General features: G+C 40.2%; 1 protein-coding gene across 3 annotated transcripts in view; it reads right to left on the bottom strand.

Moving 5' to 3' along the window:
* The window catches only part of CTNND2 (catenin delta 2), a 1117159-nt gene that overhangs the window by 412227 nt on the left and 687695 nt on the right, over nt 1-17237 (bottom strand). For all 3 annotated transcript variants that reach the window (XM_027980164.3, XM_027980165.3, XM_042233932.2), the window contains one exon: nt 13978-14233. In XM_027980164.3, coding sequence (XP_027835965.2) covers nt 13978-14233 — 256 coding nt within the window. The remainder of the gene's footprint in view (nt 1-13977; nt 14234-17237) is intronic.

Below are 17237 nucleotides of genomic sequence, written 5' to 3'. Positions count from 1 at the left end.
GTTACAGCAGCATAAGTTGATGATAAAGGGAATTCATTTCTTTAACATGGTTAAGGTCTCTAAGAAGAATTTCTCTAAGAAGATTTCAAAAGGGTGAGCATAAAGATGTGAATGCTGATTAAACATAATACCTAGACAAACAGCCAGGTGGTGCTTCCCAATATTCTCATAGCTACTGGGATGAACTGAAATTTCTGTAAGGAAAACAAATCTTGAGTTTCTCTAGTTTTGTGAATTTATATTTCACATGGACTTGAAGAATAGAACACATTCAGAATGACTTTTTCTAAAGTGGAAAACAAAAGCAAAACACAAGGGTTGGGAAAGCACACTGATGGATAAATAGACAAAAAGCAAAATCAATACATCATTACTGTGTGTCTTTTGTTCCATTAATAATCATGCATTTGTTTAAGTTTTGCAAAACTTATCTCTGGGTAAATGTGTGCAGAGCTAATTAGCAAATAGATTACATATATATTTTGTTGTTTAGTCACTAAATCCGACTCTTTTGTGACCCTGTAAACTGTATCCTGCTGGAGAAGGCAATGGCACCCCACTCCAGTACTCTTGCCTGGAAAATCCTATGAACAAAAGAGCCTGGTAGGCTGCAGTCCATGGGATCGCTAAGAGTTGGACATGACTGAGCGACTTCCCTTTCACTTTTCACTTTCATGCATTGGAGAAGGAAATGGCAACCCACTCCAGTGTTCTTGCCTGGAGAATCCCAGAGACGGGGGAGCCGGGTGGGCTGCCGTCTATGGGGTCGCACAGAGTCGGACATGACTGAAGTGACTTAGCAGCAAACTATCTTGCCAGGTTCATTTGTCCATGGAATTCTCTAGGCAAGAATACTGGAGTGGTTTGCCATGCCCTCTTCCAGGGATTTTCCCAACCCAGGGATCAAACCTATGTCTCCTGCATTGACAGGCAGATTCTTTACCAATAAGCCATCAGTGAAGCCCTATGTATACACACAAGTACATGTATGTGTGTATATATACACACAATCTATGCATTTGTATACACATAATCTATGTGGCATATATGTAGATGCCATTTTCCTTAATAAAGCCAAATCTAGGACTGTCAAGGTTCCCCCTATAGGAAGATAGTCCTATATGAATTAACCAAGTGAGCCAGAAGTCACCCTGAATTTCCTTGGTTTCTATTTTTTCCTCTTTCCCACTTGTGGGAACTAACCTTAGGGAAAGAGGGATGCTGTGGTCCATTTTTATAATCTTATTCATTACTAGATTCAAAGAACTTTCCTTTGATTCCTTCTGAAGCATAAACTCTTCTTTTGATTCCTTCAAACCTCCTCCTAGAGTTCTAAAAAGTACCAAATGGAAAGTGAAAGGGGAGCACTCAGACAGGAAATAAAGGCAGTGACCCCCAAACAGAGCACTGGGATTTAGAAGCATCCATTTTGGGTAAGACTCTCTAACTCTCCATGAGATTTCAAGGAAAAAGGCCTTCTCATTTTCAGGTTCTCAGCTTGTTTCTAAGGGGCACCATTTTTAATATTCACACTCCTTTTGGGCTCAAATAAACTGATTTCTTTCACAGTGATGATGGAGAGAGATTCACTTCTTTTTTTTCACCTGCAGCTTAGCTTTCTGCTTCATCCTAAGTGATTGGCAAAGGAATGACTTCATCTGCAAGACCCTACCCTTTCTTCAGCATGTGAGAAGTCACTTCAGTTGTGTCCAATTCAGGACCATAGCCTGCCAGGATCCTCTGTCCATGGAATTCTCCAGGCAAGAATACTGGAGTGGGTTGAGGTTTCCTCCTCCAGGGGATCTTCCTAAGCCAGGTCTCTTTTTTCTCCCGCAGTGGGAGGTGGGTTCTTTACCACTAGCACCACCTGTTCAGCTGAGCTCAGTCACGTCCGACTCGTTGTCACCCCATGAACTGCAGCACACCATGCTTCCCTGTTCATCACCAACTCCTGGAGCTTGCGCAAACTCATGTCCATCGAATTGGTGATGCCATCCAATCATCTCATCCTCTGTTGTCCCCTTCTCATGCCTTCAATCTTTCCCAGCATCAGGGGAAGTCCCTCTTCTAGCACGAGAATATCTAAATCCAGTAGGTAACACAGGAACCTGGTTATCAGTGAAAAAACAGATTAACCTCAAAGCAGAAAGTAACATGAATTACAAACTCAAATCATACACTGAGAGCATAGTAAAATCATTGCAAACTAATAATTTCCTTTACTTAGGAATTCAATAGGACATCCCTTTAAACCATCAATTATCCTTACTAAGATGCACTGGAATGGGTGAACTTAACTCAGATGACCAGTATATCTACTACTGTGGGCAGGAATCCCGTAGAAGAAAGTAGCCATCATGCTCAACAAGAGAGTCCAAAATGCAGTACTTGGATGCAATCTCAAAAATGACAGAATGATCTCTGTTCGTTTCCAAGGAAAACTATTCAATATCACGGTAATCCAAGTCTATACCCCAACCAGTAATGCTGAAGAAGCTGAAGTTGAACAATTCTATGAAGACCTACAAGACCTTCTAGAACTAATACCCCAAAAAAGATGTCTTTTTCATTATAGGGGACTGGAATGCAAAAGTAGGAAGTCAAGAAATACCTGGAGTAATGGGGAAATTTGGCCTTGGAGTACAGAATGAAACAGGGCAAAGGCTAATAGACTTCTGCCAGGAGAACACACTGGTCATAGCAAACACCATCTTCCAACAACACAAGAAGGCTCTACACATGGACATCACCAGATGGTCGACATCAAAATCAGACTGATCATATTCTTTGCAGCCAAAGAAGGAGAAGCTCTATATAGTCAGCAAAAACAAGACCGGGAGCTGACTGTGGCTCAGATCATGAACTTCTTATTGCCAAATTGAGACTGAAATTGAAGAAAGTGGAGAAAATCACTACACTATTCAGGTATGACCTAAAATAAATACCTTATGACTATACAGTGGAAGTGAGAAATAGATTTAAAGGACTAGATCTGATAGACAGAGTGCCGATGGATGGAGGTTCATGACATTGTACAGGAGACAGGAATCAAGACCATCCCCAAGAAAAGAAATGCAAAAAAGCAAAATGGCTGTCCGAGGAGGCCTTACAAAGAGCTGTGAAAAGAAAGAAACCAAAAAGCAAAGGAGAAAAGGAAAGATACACCCATTTGAATGCAGAATTTCAAAGAATAGCAAGGAGAGATAAGAAAGCCTTCCTCAGCGATCAATGCAAAAAAAAAAAAATAGAAGAAAACAATAGAATGGGAAAGACTACCAATCTCTTCAAGAAAATTAGAGACATCAAGGGGACATTTCATGCAAAGATGGGCTCAATAAATGACAGAAATGGTAGGGAACTAACAGAAACAGAAGATATTAAAAAGAGGTGGCAAGAATACACAGAAGAACTGTACAAAAAAAGATCTTCAGGACCCAAATAATCACAATGGTGTGCTCACTCACCTAGAGCCAGACATCCTGGAATGTGAAGTCAAGTGGGCCTTAGAAAGCATCACTACGAACAAAGCTAGCAGAGGTGACGGAATTCCAGTTGAGCTATTTCAAATGCTGAAAGACGATGCTGTGAAACTGCCACACTCAATATGCCAGCAAATTTGGAAAACTCAGCAGTGGCCACAGGACTGGAAAAGCTCAGTTTTCATTCCAATCCCAAAGAAAGACAATGCCAAAGAATGCTCAAACTACCGCACAATTGCACTCATCTCACATGCTAGTAAAGTAATGCTTAAAATTCTCCAAGCCAGGTTTCAGCACTATGTGAACTGTGAAATTCCTGATGTTCAAGCTGGTTTTAGAAAAGGCAGAGGAACCAGAGATCAAATTGCCAACATCCGCTGGATCATGGAAAAAGCAAGAGAGTTCCAAAAAAACATCTATTTCTGCTTTATTGACTATGTCAAAGCCTTTGACTGTGTGGATCACAACAAACTGTGGGAAATTCTTCAAGAGATGGGAATACCAGACCACCTGACCTGCCTCTTGAGAAACCTGTATGCAAGTCAGGAAGCAACAGTTAGAACTGGACATGGAACAACAGACTGGTTCCAAATAGGAAAAGGAGTACATCAAGGCTGTATATTGTCACTCTGCTTATTTAACTTCTATGCAGAGTACATCATGAGAAATGCTGGACTGGAAGAAGCACAAGCTGGAATCAAGATTGCTGGGAGAAATATTAATAATCTCAGATATGCAGATAACACCACCCTTAGGGCAGAAAGTGAAGAGGAACTAAAAAGCCTCATGAAGAAAGTGAAAGAGGAGTGTGAAAAGGTTGGCTTAAAGCTCAACATTCAGAAAACGAAGCTCATGGCATCCAGTCCCATCATTTCATGGCAAATAGATGGGGAAACAGTGGCTGACTTTATTTTTCTGGGCTCCAAAGTCACTGCAGAAGGTGAGTGCAGCCATGAAACTAAAATACGCTTGCTCCTTGGAAGGAAAGTTATGAACAACCTAGATAGCATATTAAAAATCAGAGACATTACTTTGCCAACAAAGGTCTGTCTAGTCAAGGCTATGGTTTTTCCAGTGGTCATGTATGGATGTGAGAGCTGGACTGTGAAGAAAGCTGAGTGCTGAAGTATTGATGCCTTTGAACTGTGGTGTTGGAGAAGACTCTTGAGAGTCCCTTGGACAGCAAGGGGATTCAACCAGTCCATCCTGAAGGAAATCAGTCCTGGGTGTTCACTGGAAGCACTGATGCTGAAGCTGAAACTCCAATACTTTGGCCACCTGATGCGAATTGCTGACTCATTTGAAAAGACCCTGATGCTGGGAAAGATTGAGGGCAGGAGGAGAAGAGGATGACAGAGGATGAGATGGCTGGATGGCATCACCGACTTGATGGACATGGGTTTGGGTGGACTCTGGGAGTTGGTGATGGACAGGAAAGCCTGGCATGCTGCTGTTCATGGGGTCACAAAGAGTTGGATACAACTGAGCAACTGAACTGCACTGAACTATCCTTATTTTGATGTTATCATTGTAATTATCATTACAGGGACCTTAAAATTAAGACTAAAGATGCTTGATATTTCAGAGAGGTCTGACTTCTAGGGAGCTGATGTCCTCTGATGCTGGATGGTGTCAGCAAAGTTCATCTCTCCTATAAACCTAATTGGTAAAGATTCCATGGTAATTTAACTACTGAATGCAAGTTTCCAGTTGTTTTGAATCAGGAAAGTGAAAGTGTTACTCGCTCAGTCATGTCCGACTCATGTGACCCCATAGACTATAGCCTGGCAGTGTACTCTGTCCCAGGGAATTTTCCAGGCAAGAATACTGGAATGGGTTGCCATGCCCTCCTCCAGGGGATCTTCTGAACTCAGGGATCGAACTGGGTCTCCCGCACTGTGGACAGACTGTTTACCATCCGAGCCACCAGGGAAGCCCATTGAATCAGAGGAAAAAATACTATCTCAGTTCCTGGGACAGGGAGTGAGAGTAGTTGGTTTTAAGCAGAGGGGTTAAAGGCAAGTTCTGGAAAGTCTGCATTAGGATATACGATGGACACACAGGTAAAACATCAGAGACACAGGTTAACTGAGCAAGGCAAACAATCCTGGCTTCATTATGGAAACCAAACCTAGAACCACCATGGCCAACTCCAGAGAGAACAGGCAGGGCAGAAGGAATTCTCCTGGAAGGAGAGGGAGGGTGCACAGTAGCTTTTGCTTCTGTGATGGGGTCTAGAGGGCCTGGACTTGGCTTCTTGCCCCAAATGAGGCAGGGAAGTCCAGAATGCACACGGCCCACTTTACAGGGATCTGAGTTTCTCAGGCTCTTCTGCACCGCTGGGGACTTTGCTAGTAGATGGGGACCCCAAGGAGGCTCTTGGAAACAGGTGTGAGCTACAGGCTCACCTACTGAACAGAGGGTAGAGCCTGTTTTACCAAAAGTACGTGGACTGAGGGGAAGAACTGGCTGGCTGTCAAGAGGAAAGTCTGCAAACCCGAAAAACACAAAACAGAGATTTCTACAGTCACAACTGCTGAGGATCAGCTAATGATTCATTAACCAACTAGTTAGGACCCCAGGTAGAGTGACTCATCAGCTTTGACTACCTCTGATCCATCACTCATACTTCTGTGATGCAGTCGAGATCTCTGTGCCGGAACCCACTCTGGTACAAATGGGGTAGGGGATGTCGTATTAGAAATGAGTCACTATTCGAGAAATGCAATCGTTCACTCCTACTAGTGATGCTGAAGACAGAGGGCAAAATGAGTAATCTGGGCTCCTGGAAAATCAATACGTGCACAGACAAGTATTGTGTGTAAACTGTACTTTCCTTTTAACTGATAAAAGGAATCCTGAAAAGCAGGCTTTCACAAAACAAACAAAATCCTTTCTGCAGGGACATCTTCTCTTCCATCTTCTGATTGTGTGTCCTGGCCAGGAGGGCCCAGGTCTCAACGTGCCCTTCCTCCTTGCCCCTCACTGGCCTCTGCTCCCACCTCACTAGGTCCCTCCCCTTCCCCAGTCGCTTAGCAGGGCATCCCCTAGGATCTGTGCCTCAGTCTTTCCCACCAGACAGCTCACGGCCTCTCTGCCTTCATCACTTTCTCCATGTCTCTGACTCCCAAGGGCCATTCTCAGCTCTAACCTTGGTGCCCCTCACGGCAGGAGCTGAGGTGCCAGCAGAGAGGCAGCGGTGGTTAACAATGGGCCCTTCCCTAAGCCAGGAAATGTCCCAAAGACCTCAAGGTCTTAACATATTTCACCTTACAACTTTATCAGGAAGGTGCTTTTATGATTCCTGTTTTAAATACATGGACACCGAGGGCAGGGCAGGTGAACATCACACCCGGAATCATAACTGGCTAAGAGTCATTTCCCCCATGTATTGGATGCCCTTTATAACCCAGACCTCCTCTCCTCCTCCCGTGGGAGGGGAGAGCAGGCAGGGCTGCCCAAGATCATCACCTGGGGCATCTCTACTTAACTGATGCAATCGAACAAAACACAGCAGTTCAGAACTATCATATTTTCTCTACACACTGGTGCTGGCCTCTCACTGGGCCCACATTTCAGATGACGGTGTCTTTTTTACTGGAAGTCACAACATGCCAAGAATGACAGTGAGCACTGCAGACAGTGACTGCAGCCATGGAATTAAAAGATGCTTGCTGCTTGGAAGAAAAGCCATGACAAACCTAGACAGCATATTAAAAAGCAACAAAGGTCCGCATAGTCAAAGCTATGGTTTGCCAACAAAAGTCTGCATAGTCAAAGCTACGGTTCTTCCAGTAGTCATGTATGGATGTGAGACGTGGACCATAAAGAAGGCTAAATGCTGAAGAGTTGATACTTTTGAACTGTGGTGCTGGAGAAGATTCTTGACAATTCCTTGGATAGCAAGGAGATCAAACCAGGCAGTCCTAAAGGAAATCAACCCTGAATATTCATTAGCAGGACTGATGCTGAAGCTGAAGCTTCGATAGCTTGGCCACTTGGTGTGAATAGCCAACTCACTGGCAAAGAACACTGATGCTGGAGTTTGCTCAGATTCCTGCCCATTGAGTCAGTGATGCTATCTAACCATTTATATACATATTTTTTGTAGTAATCCTTCCTAAGGACCACTTGACTTCACACTCCAGGATGTCTGGCTCTAGGTGAGTGATCATACCATCATGGTTATCCCGGTCATTAAGACCTTTTCTGTATGATTCTTCTGTGTATTTTTGCCACCTCTTCTTAATCTCTTCTGCTTCTGTTTGGCCCTTACCATTTCTGTCCTTTATCATGCCCGTCCTTGCATGAAATGTTCCCTTGACATCTCCAATTTTTTGAGGAGATCTCTGGTCTTTCCCATTCTATTAGGTAAGGTAAGGTAAGGTAAGGTGAAGTCGCTCAGTCGTGTCCGACTCTTTGCGACCCCGTGGACTGTAACCTACTAGGCTTCTCCGTCCATGGGATTCTCCAGGGAAGAATACTGGAGTGGATTGCCATTTCCTTCTCCATTCTATTGCTTTCCTCTAATTCTTTGCATCATTCATATAAGGTGTTCTTATCTCTCCTTACTATTCTCTGGAATTTTGCATTCAGTTGGGCATATCTTTCCCTTTCTCCTTGCCTTTCACTTCTTTCCTCAGCTATCTGTAAAGCCGCCTTGGACAACCATTTTGCCTTCTTGCATTTCCTTTTCTTTGGGATGGTTTTGGTTACTGCCTCCTGAATGATATTAACAACTTCCATCCACAGTTCTTCAGGCACTCTATCCACCAGATCTAATTCCTTGACTCTATTGTTACTTCCACCGAATAATCATAAGGGATTTTATTTAGTTCATAGAGTAATTGCCCTCTACTCTTCCCCAGTTGTGTACTGGACATCTTCCAACCCGAGGGGCTTATCTTCCCATGTCATATCTTTTTGTCTTTTCATACGCGTCATGAACCATCCCTTTCATGAACCACAGCCTTGTTGTTGTGAAGGGGCTTGCATAACTCAGTGAAGCTATGAGCCACCATGGAAACTGCAACCTAGATTTTCCTAATGATATTAATGGGGCTTCCCAGGTGGCTTAGCTGTAAAGAATCCACCTGCCAAAGTAGAAGATGCGGGTTTGATCCCTGGATTTGGAAAGTCCCCTGGAGAAGGTAATAGCAACCTACTCGAATACTCTTGCCTGGGAAATCCCATGGACAGAAGAGTCTGGTGGGTTGCAGTCCATAGGACCAGAAAAGAGTTGGACATGACTTAGTGAGTAAACAACAATGGTGATATTTATAAGCAGTATTTTTAATAATATCTACTAATATAAAATCCAATAATAATTTTAGTAAGACACTAGGTAATTCTTTAAAATTTCATGGTTTTAGATTATTGGTCAAATACTGTGGCTTGAAGCAAAACATGGAGAACATGTTTGAGGCAGCCAAGTGAAAGTCCAGTTGCTAACTTAGGCTCAAATTCAGCATCAAGGATATGTCATTGTATTTATTTATCTGTTACAATGAATAACAAAAAGAATATAGAGTTTTATTGTGAATCATGTTTGCAAAATGTTAGATTCCTTTATCATGTTTGAAAAACTGCTTTTGAGACGGTGTACATCAAGGATTATAATACCCTGATACAGGATTAATCAAACTTGACCAAAAGATGCTATTCGTGATGCAGCCTACACATTAAGCTACGTCAGTAAATGTATTAGCCATAACTTTTTCTTCTTTCATGGACAAGAATATTTGTAATACCATCAGTATGCCAGGTACATGAGTATCGCTTTTTTTCTGGTTATTTCATCAATCACATTTTCAAAATAAAGATGCTATGAATGATCACTTCCAATGTTACTGAGTCCTTTCATATAAGTTCATTTTAAGATTTATACAACCTACATGCTTAAAAACAACATGTATTAAACTCAGTATTTGGCATAGCACCAACAACATAGTAGCTGTGATGATACTTAAGAAATTCACATCTTATGGAAGATAATATGCAGTTAACAAATAGTTCTCAGCATAGGCTGCTATGAAGTAAATATTATATAAAAACTTTTCAAAGTGATTGCTGACTTAGGGAAATCAAATTCTATCACCTCTTTGTATAAAAGTTTTTTGTGCATTTTTTGTTGGAATACACAAGAGCAGTTAAAAGTGGAAAGTCCAAAGTTTTGTTCCGATCTATATGATTCAGCTAAGCAAGCTTAAAAAAGCCAGCTACTTAGGATGAATCCTTTCATATTCTATGACTTAGAAAAATTCTAAAAATTAAAAAAGAATACATATATATAATTTCATATATGTATATATATAAACTGAGTCACTTTGCTGAACAACTGAAACTAACATAACACTGTAAATTAACTATATTTGAATTAAAAAAAAGTAGCCAAAATATATACATACACATCAGTCATCAAAACACCAAAAGGAAAAAAAAAAAAAAGATAACAGGAAGCTTCTGGTTTCCAGTCTAATCACTGAATTGGGGCTATCTTGATTTCAAATTCTTATTTTGAAATAGGAGGTTTGCTTCAAAATTCCTCATTGAAACTCGTTAATAGAAAAAAGACACTGGTCTGCAGTAAGATGAATAAGTCACATTTTAGAAAAGAAAGAAAGAGAAAACAAAGCGAAGACCACACATGCCATAAGCAATTATCAGACGGACCAGACCTATTTAGACAATCTGTATCAGTACCTTCATTCACTCCTACACATAGCAAACTGGCGCTTTCCCTCATCCTCCAAGAAAATCATGAAAGATGGTATGCAATTTCCATTTCCTTTTTATAAATATAAATGTCCATGCAAATATGTGCCTAAGAGTGTGGAGCCTAGCCTGCATATACATGGGTCAATTTTTCCAATTCTCCACTTATTTAAGGCACAAAATGTGCGGATATCAGTTTCCTCCCACAAAGGAGAATTACATCAAAGACGTAAGGAAAAGTGCTTTGAGAATTGTAATGTGCTCTAAAAATATGTTTGCAATGGTAAAGAGGCTTACATGGTTGGCTATTTAATAATACATAAAAAAACTTTAACACACTGTCTCCAAAAATGTATGTATAAAAGTTAGAAAGAAGCCTAAAAGCTGGAAAAGTTTAAATCATAAATTATAACACTGAGATAAACTACTCTGAACCCCAGACAGAAGAGATATTGGTTCTAGTAACACTCACTTAGGAAGGACCAAAGTTCATTCTTCAAAAGAAGATGCAAAAATGCTATCATAAAAGAAGCATTAGATTGTGGACTACAATTTTAGACTTGGGATGTCTCAATTAAATCTGAACATTCTGACACATTCCTTTATTAAAAAAAAAAAAACTCTACAAGAAAGGCATTATTGTATTTTATATACTCATTTCATATGATGCCAGGTTATTAGTTCTCTTTACACTAAGCCATAATTATTCAAATCCGATTCTAGATCTGGTTCTCTTTCTTTTGCTTGTATCTGACCTTAGGATGGTGGTACAATATTTTTTTTCAGAAGTGACATCTATTTAAAGCCAATGCTTAGCATTCTTTTTTTTTTTTTTAATGGAAGATAATTGCTTTATGATGTTGTGAATGGTTTCTTCTATACAACAATGCTAGTCAGCCATAAATACATATACATATATATGTGTGTGTGTATATATATATTTCCTCTCTCCTGAGCCTCCATCCTGGCCCCCATATCCCACCCTCCAGGTCATCAGAGAAGGCCAGGCTAGCTTCCCGGTGCTATACAGAAGTGTCCCAGCAGCTGCCTTACACATGTAGTATATATACATGTCAGTGCTACTCTCTCAAATCATCCCAACACCTCCTTCCCTCATTGTGTTCACCAAGTCGGTTTTCTGCATCTGCATCTCTATTCCTGCCCTGCAAACAGGTTCATCAGTATCATTTTCTAGATTCCACGTGTGTGTGTCCTAAGTCGATTCAGTCGTATTTGACTCTTTGTGATCCTATGGACAGCTGCCTACCACGCTCTTCTGTCCATGGGGAATCTCCATGCAAGAATACTGGAGTGGGTTGCCATTCCCTTCTCTAAGGGATCTTCCCAACCCGGCAATCAAAACCACATCTCTTACGTTTCCTGCATCACAGGCAGGTTCTTTACCACTGGTGCCACCTGGGAAGGCCCCTAGATTCCTTATGTATGTGTGTGTGTTAGTTGCTCAGTCATGTCCGACTCTGCGACCCCATGAAGTATACAGCCCACCAGGCTCCTCTGTCCATGGAATTCTCCAGGCAAGAATACCAGAGTGGGTTGCCATTCCCCTCTCCAGGGGATCTTCTCAACCCAGGGATCGAACCCAGGTCTCCTGCACTGGAGGCAGAATCTTTACCGTATGAGCCCCCAGGGAAGCCTAGATTCCACACGTATGAGTGAATATACAATATTTGTTTTTCTTTCTGACATTAGCATTCTTAAAAATAACATAGTACACTTGCAATTCATATAACACTGATTTGGATATAAGTTTCCACCTACAAAGGATGAGTGGCCAATATATTCTTATTCACTCTCATTTCTGACAGGTGTTTCTCTTTCTTGGTTTATAGTGGGCACTCATTAAATACATGTTACATAATCAATAACTTGAAAAGATGATAGTCTGATGACGATATGCTGAAAGAAGAAAAAAGGCTATAAAAGGGATAGCAATATAAAATGAAAAGGATATGTCATTTAATAAAAGTATAGCACATTTAATACATACTATGAAATAAAGAAGCTAAGCTGTAGTGAGAGAAACATAAATTTGGATTCCTATTAGGCCAAATTCCCCTAATGTGAAAATTTAAAAACCTCTTCACTGAAGATTATATACTTATCCTCAATTTATATTTTAAATGTTAAATAAAGCACTGCCAATTCAATTATGTATTTTCCTATTTAGCATTTCCTAAAGAGTATGCTAATGTTCTATTTCCACATCTTTTCAATAACATATTTAGAAAGAATATTTAAAAACAGAGAGCTTTGGAGAAGGGATAGATTGGGGGTTTTGGATCAGCAGATGCAAACTATTATATACATGATGGATAAACAACAAGTTCCTACTATATGGCACAGAGAACTATATTCAATATACTGTGATAAACCACAATGGAAAAGAATATAAAAAAGATTATATACATATGCATAATTGAATCACTTTGCTATACAGCAGAAACTAACATATTGTAAATGAACTATATCCCAGTATAGCAAAATTTCAAGATAAATAAACAGAGAGCATTATGTTATCTGAAGAGTATTGTACCCACACTTGCCAAGAATACCAAAGGATTTAGGGCAAGTTTCTGGACAAAAATGATAGAGAACCTTGTTTCGACTGAAAGCCTAGAGGAGCAGGATGCTGAATAATGCAAATATAAGAATTTTTCTTATTTCTAGTAGTTAACAGTGAACACTTACTATAATTCTCCTTTACAATGGAGGTTTTACCTCATACAATATTTAACATAAGCCCTCCAAGTAGGCTTGAATTGTGCTAAAGAAGCTATCTTAAAGAATACCATAAACCGGTCCCATTCTGCCTTTTAAGTATGTAGAGGTGATTTCTTTTTACAAAAGAATCTAGGCAAACCCCTCAATACAGTACACTCGTATTGTGTGCTGTAGAAAATACCCGAAAATTCCTTGAGATGAATTTTAAGTATACTACCAGAATCAAGTCAGATGCCTGCTATAAAGACATACCAGGAACCTGACATATCTATAGTATTCACAGATGCAGATATATATTTATGGGACTCTGCATAAATCAAATGCCTATGAATAAAACATCATTTAACTCTACAGGAATTCAATTCCAATTTCAGAAATAGAGCATCACTAAAGCCTTGGCCACTGTTGAAACAAGAAAGCAAAATAAAATATTATCAATAATAACAACTTCTTTAATACATTATATTCAAATTTTTAATCAATGTCGAAAACAACTTCAGCCAATGTTTACTTTCAGACACAAAAATGAAGGTAACAAATGTTTTCTAAATTTCCAATTTTTAGTGTAACCTGGTAAAAATTTTCAATTTTCAGTGTAACCTGTATACCACTTTTCAGTCATGAATGGAAACATACAAGGTGACAAAGCGTGCTTCTCCTGAGACAAGAAAATACCTAGACCACACTGTCTGAAGTCAAACGATACAACCTCCCATCCTGTTTCTACTGCATCACAGAAAGCTGTTCCAGATCTCACAACTAGCTGAAACCCTCAAGCACCTACAAATGTTCCGATCAAAAGATAGTCTTTGCTACTGAACTGCAGAAGGTACTAGAGATCCATGACCAACATCCATATTCCAAATCAAACAGAAGATGATGAGTGTCAACCAAAGTCAACCCTTTCATCCTCAGCTAGAGGCATGGATGCAATCAAGTGATGCAAAAAAACCCCCAAAACAAAAAACAATCATGCAGTCACAGGTCTGGTTGGAATACCTCTTTAGCAGCGGTGGGGGGAGACGAAAAGGTTGGTACCCACCTGGGATCTTTCTGAATGCTGTCAATGGATGGGGACCTGGCCAACGTGCCTTCGGGGGGCAGGGCAGGGCCGGATTTGCTGTACGGAGACTCGACGGAAGGGCAGTACTGCAGCTGTCGGTAGGGGTCCGCGTAGCTGGAGGCGGGCCCGGCGGCATAGCTGGCCCTCTGGAAGGTGGCTGCGGCGGCGCTCTGCGGGCCGTGCTGGCTGCCTGCGCGCTGCAAGGGGACGGAGTCGACACCGGGGGAGGACGGGGCTAGGGCAGGAAAGTAGGGACAGAGTAAAAAATTGAGGACCTGCTCACAGAAACGGTTCACCAGGTCTAGGCAGGGGGAAAATTACACACATAAAAAAAAAAAAAAACAACAACACACAAGGGTTTGAAAGAATTAACAAAATTGTTACATTTGAACTAACGCATCCAATGTTATCCACTACAACGACAATTAGCATGCTATTCCGTTGGCCCAAAACTTCGTTGGGGTTTTTCCATTCCATCTTAGGGAAGAACCTGAACGAACTTTCAGGCCAACCCAGTATTTAGGAACAACCCTTTCATCTCTGGGATGAAAATGCCTCTGTGATGTGTTTCCTGCTTACTGACTTCCAGGAAGAGGTCTGCTCATCTGACAAGTAGACTCTGCATGGAGCTAAAACCCAGAAGAAATGGAAGGGATATTTTCCAAGGACTCATGGGCAGTGAGTTCTTCATTGTTTCAGCTGAGAAAATTCAGGCTGTGTTCGTTCAGGGGATGATAGATTAGTTTTATGAAGGGTGTGAAACATATTTAGTAATGTGGTTAATTTTTCCCAAATAAAAGAAAACAAGGAAAAGTGAGGGGGCGTGTATCCATGGGGGTGGAGGCGGACATGGGTCTGTAATTAGTGCTAGGGCATTAAATGCAGGACAGGACAGTTCTTGTAAAGTTCAACACCCACAAGATTTTTATATGTCTGTTTTTCAACTTGAGCTGTCATACTAACAAATACACTTGGTGAAGGGTAGGCATGCCAGAGGCGATGAAGACCCACCCGATTGCCACGCAGACAAAATAAGGTGCTGACTTGGCTTTTCTAGAAGTATTTGCATCTTTTCAATAACGCCTAAATTGTCGGAAGAAGATCTGACGCCAGCTACTAAAATCGGTTTGACTATTTCCAAGCTGAATTTCAGCTTTTTGTTTCCTTTCTGGGTTTTCTGGAGTCCGTTTCCTATCATTATTTTTATCTGGTTCTCAAAAATACTTGACATCTAAGATTTAGGTGACCTATACAATGAAAATAGCATCTTTCATATTAATAGAATGTGATTTGTTAATAACTGTTTGATCATTATCCGTGATTAATATTAGTTGGCACCTTTACTTTCTAGCTCAGAACGAACATTTACACACTACTATATGTAAAATACATAGCCAAAAAGGACCTACCCTACAGCACAGCAAACTCTACTCAATATTTTGCAACAAACTATATGGGAAAAGAAACTGGAAAAAGACAAATATATATATTCATATATATATATATATATATATATATATATATATGAGACTGAACCGCTTTGGTGTATGCCTGAAGCTAACACAACATTGTAAATTAGCTAAACTTCATAAAAAATATATCCTGTGTCTAGATATGACCATTTATAACATGCAAGCTCCACACAGAATTAGATTCCAATTATCAATCATATCCTACAACTCAGATTTTTTGAGCACTACCCAGTAAATGGTGATAAAACTTATTCTCTCTCACAACAGATGACATATTCAAAATCAAATACAAAAGAAAGAAAACAATACTAGTCTAATATTAAAGGAAGTTAAGGATTTCATGTCAAAATGATAAAAAAAAAGTTGCAACGTGAACTGGAGAAATATATTCTAATATGAGAACTGATTTTAATTAAGAGGTCAGGGTTTCTCATTTCCAATGACCTTTTAAAACTTAATCTTATAATAACCAAAGTCAGGAGACCAGGCACCATGACATGGTGAAGACAAGAAAAATATTTAAGAAAACTTTCTAAACAAAAAGTGTGTATACTCCCAAAAGACTCAGGTTTTGAAATGACAAGGGTTGCCCTGATGGATTGCATTTCAAAGTCATTAGATTAGACTAATAAAAAATTAAGTTCACAACCAGAAAATCTGTCTTATGTCTTTAGGCAGTTTCTGGAACATTTATATTTTCTCCAAAATTTTGCAAGCGTGTCTAATTAAAATTCACATTTTAATATTTATGAACAATGTGCTATATGGCATGGGAACAGGGATTTAAAATGCAGGCCAGGCCTAACCACGCTCTTGGAAGAACAAATGCCCAGAGGTAAACAGAGTTTCATTTTCTAGATGAGTTGTGAAAAGCCAGTCAGCAAACTGAAGGCAAAAGGGAAAACGCACGATAACCTGACATTTTTTTCAGATAAATACAATTTTTTCATTCAGGAACTAAATATCTACATTAAAGCTTCCTAAAAAGGGTTACTAATATTAGAAAAATCATTTTCTATACAAAATTATTTGTTACTAATACTTTAGAATATAGCGGTTAATAGGAAGTGAAGGCAAAATGGCAAGAATGACGATTTAATGCTGAAACATAAAATGTTAAAAAAAAAAGGAGGCTGAAACACGACAAAATACTATTGTTAAAAAATGATAATATAAGTTTAAAAAATATCAGAGGAATGAATGAATTTTAAGGGAATAGGGAGTTCTCTAGCGAGCCCGTGGTTAAGACTCCGCATTCTCAGTTCAGGGGGAACAGTTCAGTCCCTGGTTGGGGACCTAAGATCACGTAAGCTGCAAGGGAGACTGGACCAAAAGGTGAAAGTAGAGTGTGAAATGCAATTAACAAAGCAGGAACAAGAAGACAACGTCTCCCAGTAAGAGGAGAAGAAAAGGTGAAGGGCAGTTCATGAATGTTGTTAGGCTCAGATATATATTCCACACTGGCACTGGCCTTTTGATGAAATGTCAGGGAACGCCACATTCAGAGCTTGGCTTCTGCAGCTAACAATCAGGGCCACATCTGGGCTTTCCAGTCAATCATTTGTATCTGGCAAGTAACTGAGTTCTCAAAGCTCCAGTTTCCTGACTGTAAAGTGAAAAGAAGACAAGGGCCCAATGGGATGCCTGTTTGTTTTAAAGGCAAGAAAAGCTATTAATGCCTAGTAAGGGCAAAACAACCTGATGCGAAGAGCTGGCTCATTGCAAAAGACCCCGATGCTGGGAAAGATTGAGGGCGGAAGGAGAAGG

This window comes from Ovis aries, chromosome 16, assembly GCF_016772045.2.
Source record: "Ovis aries strain OAR_USU_Benz2616 breed Rambouillet chromosome 16, ARS-UI_Ramb_v3.0, whole genome shotgun sequence".
In the NCBI taxonomy this organism is placed as follows: domain Eukaryota; kingdom Metazoa; phylum Chordata; class Mammalia; order Artiodactyla; family Bovidae; genus Ovis; species Ovis aries.
Note: the sequence above shows the minus strand (reverse complement) of the source record. Positions and strands in the feature narration are given on the sequence as shown.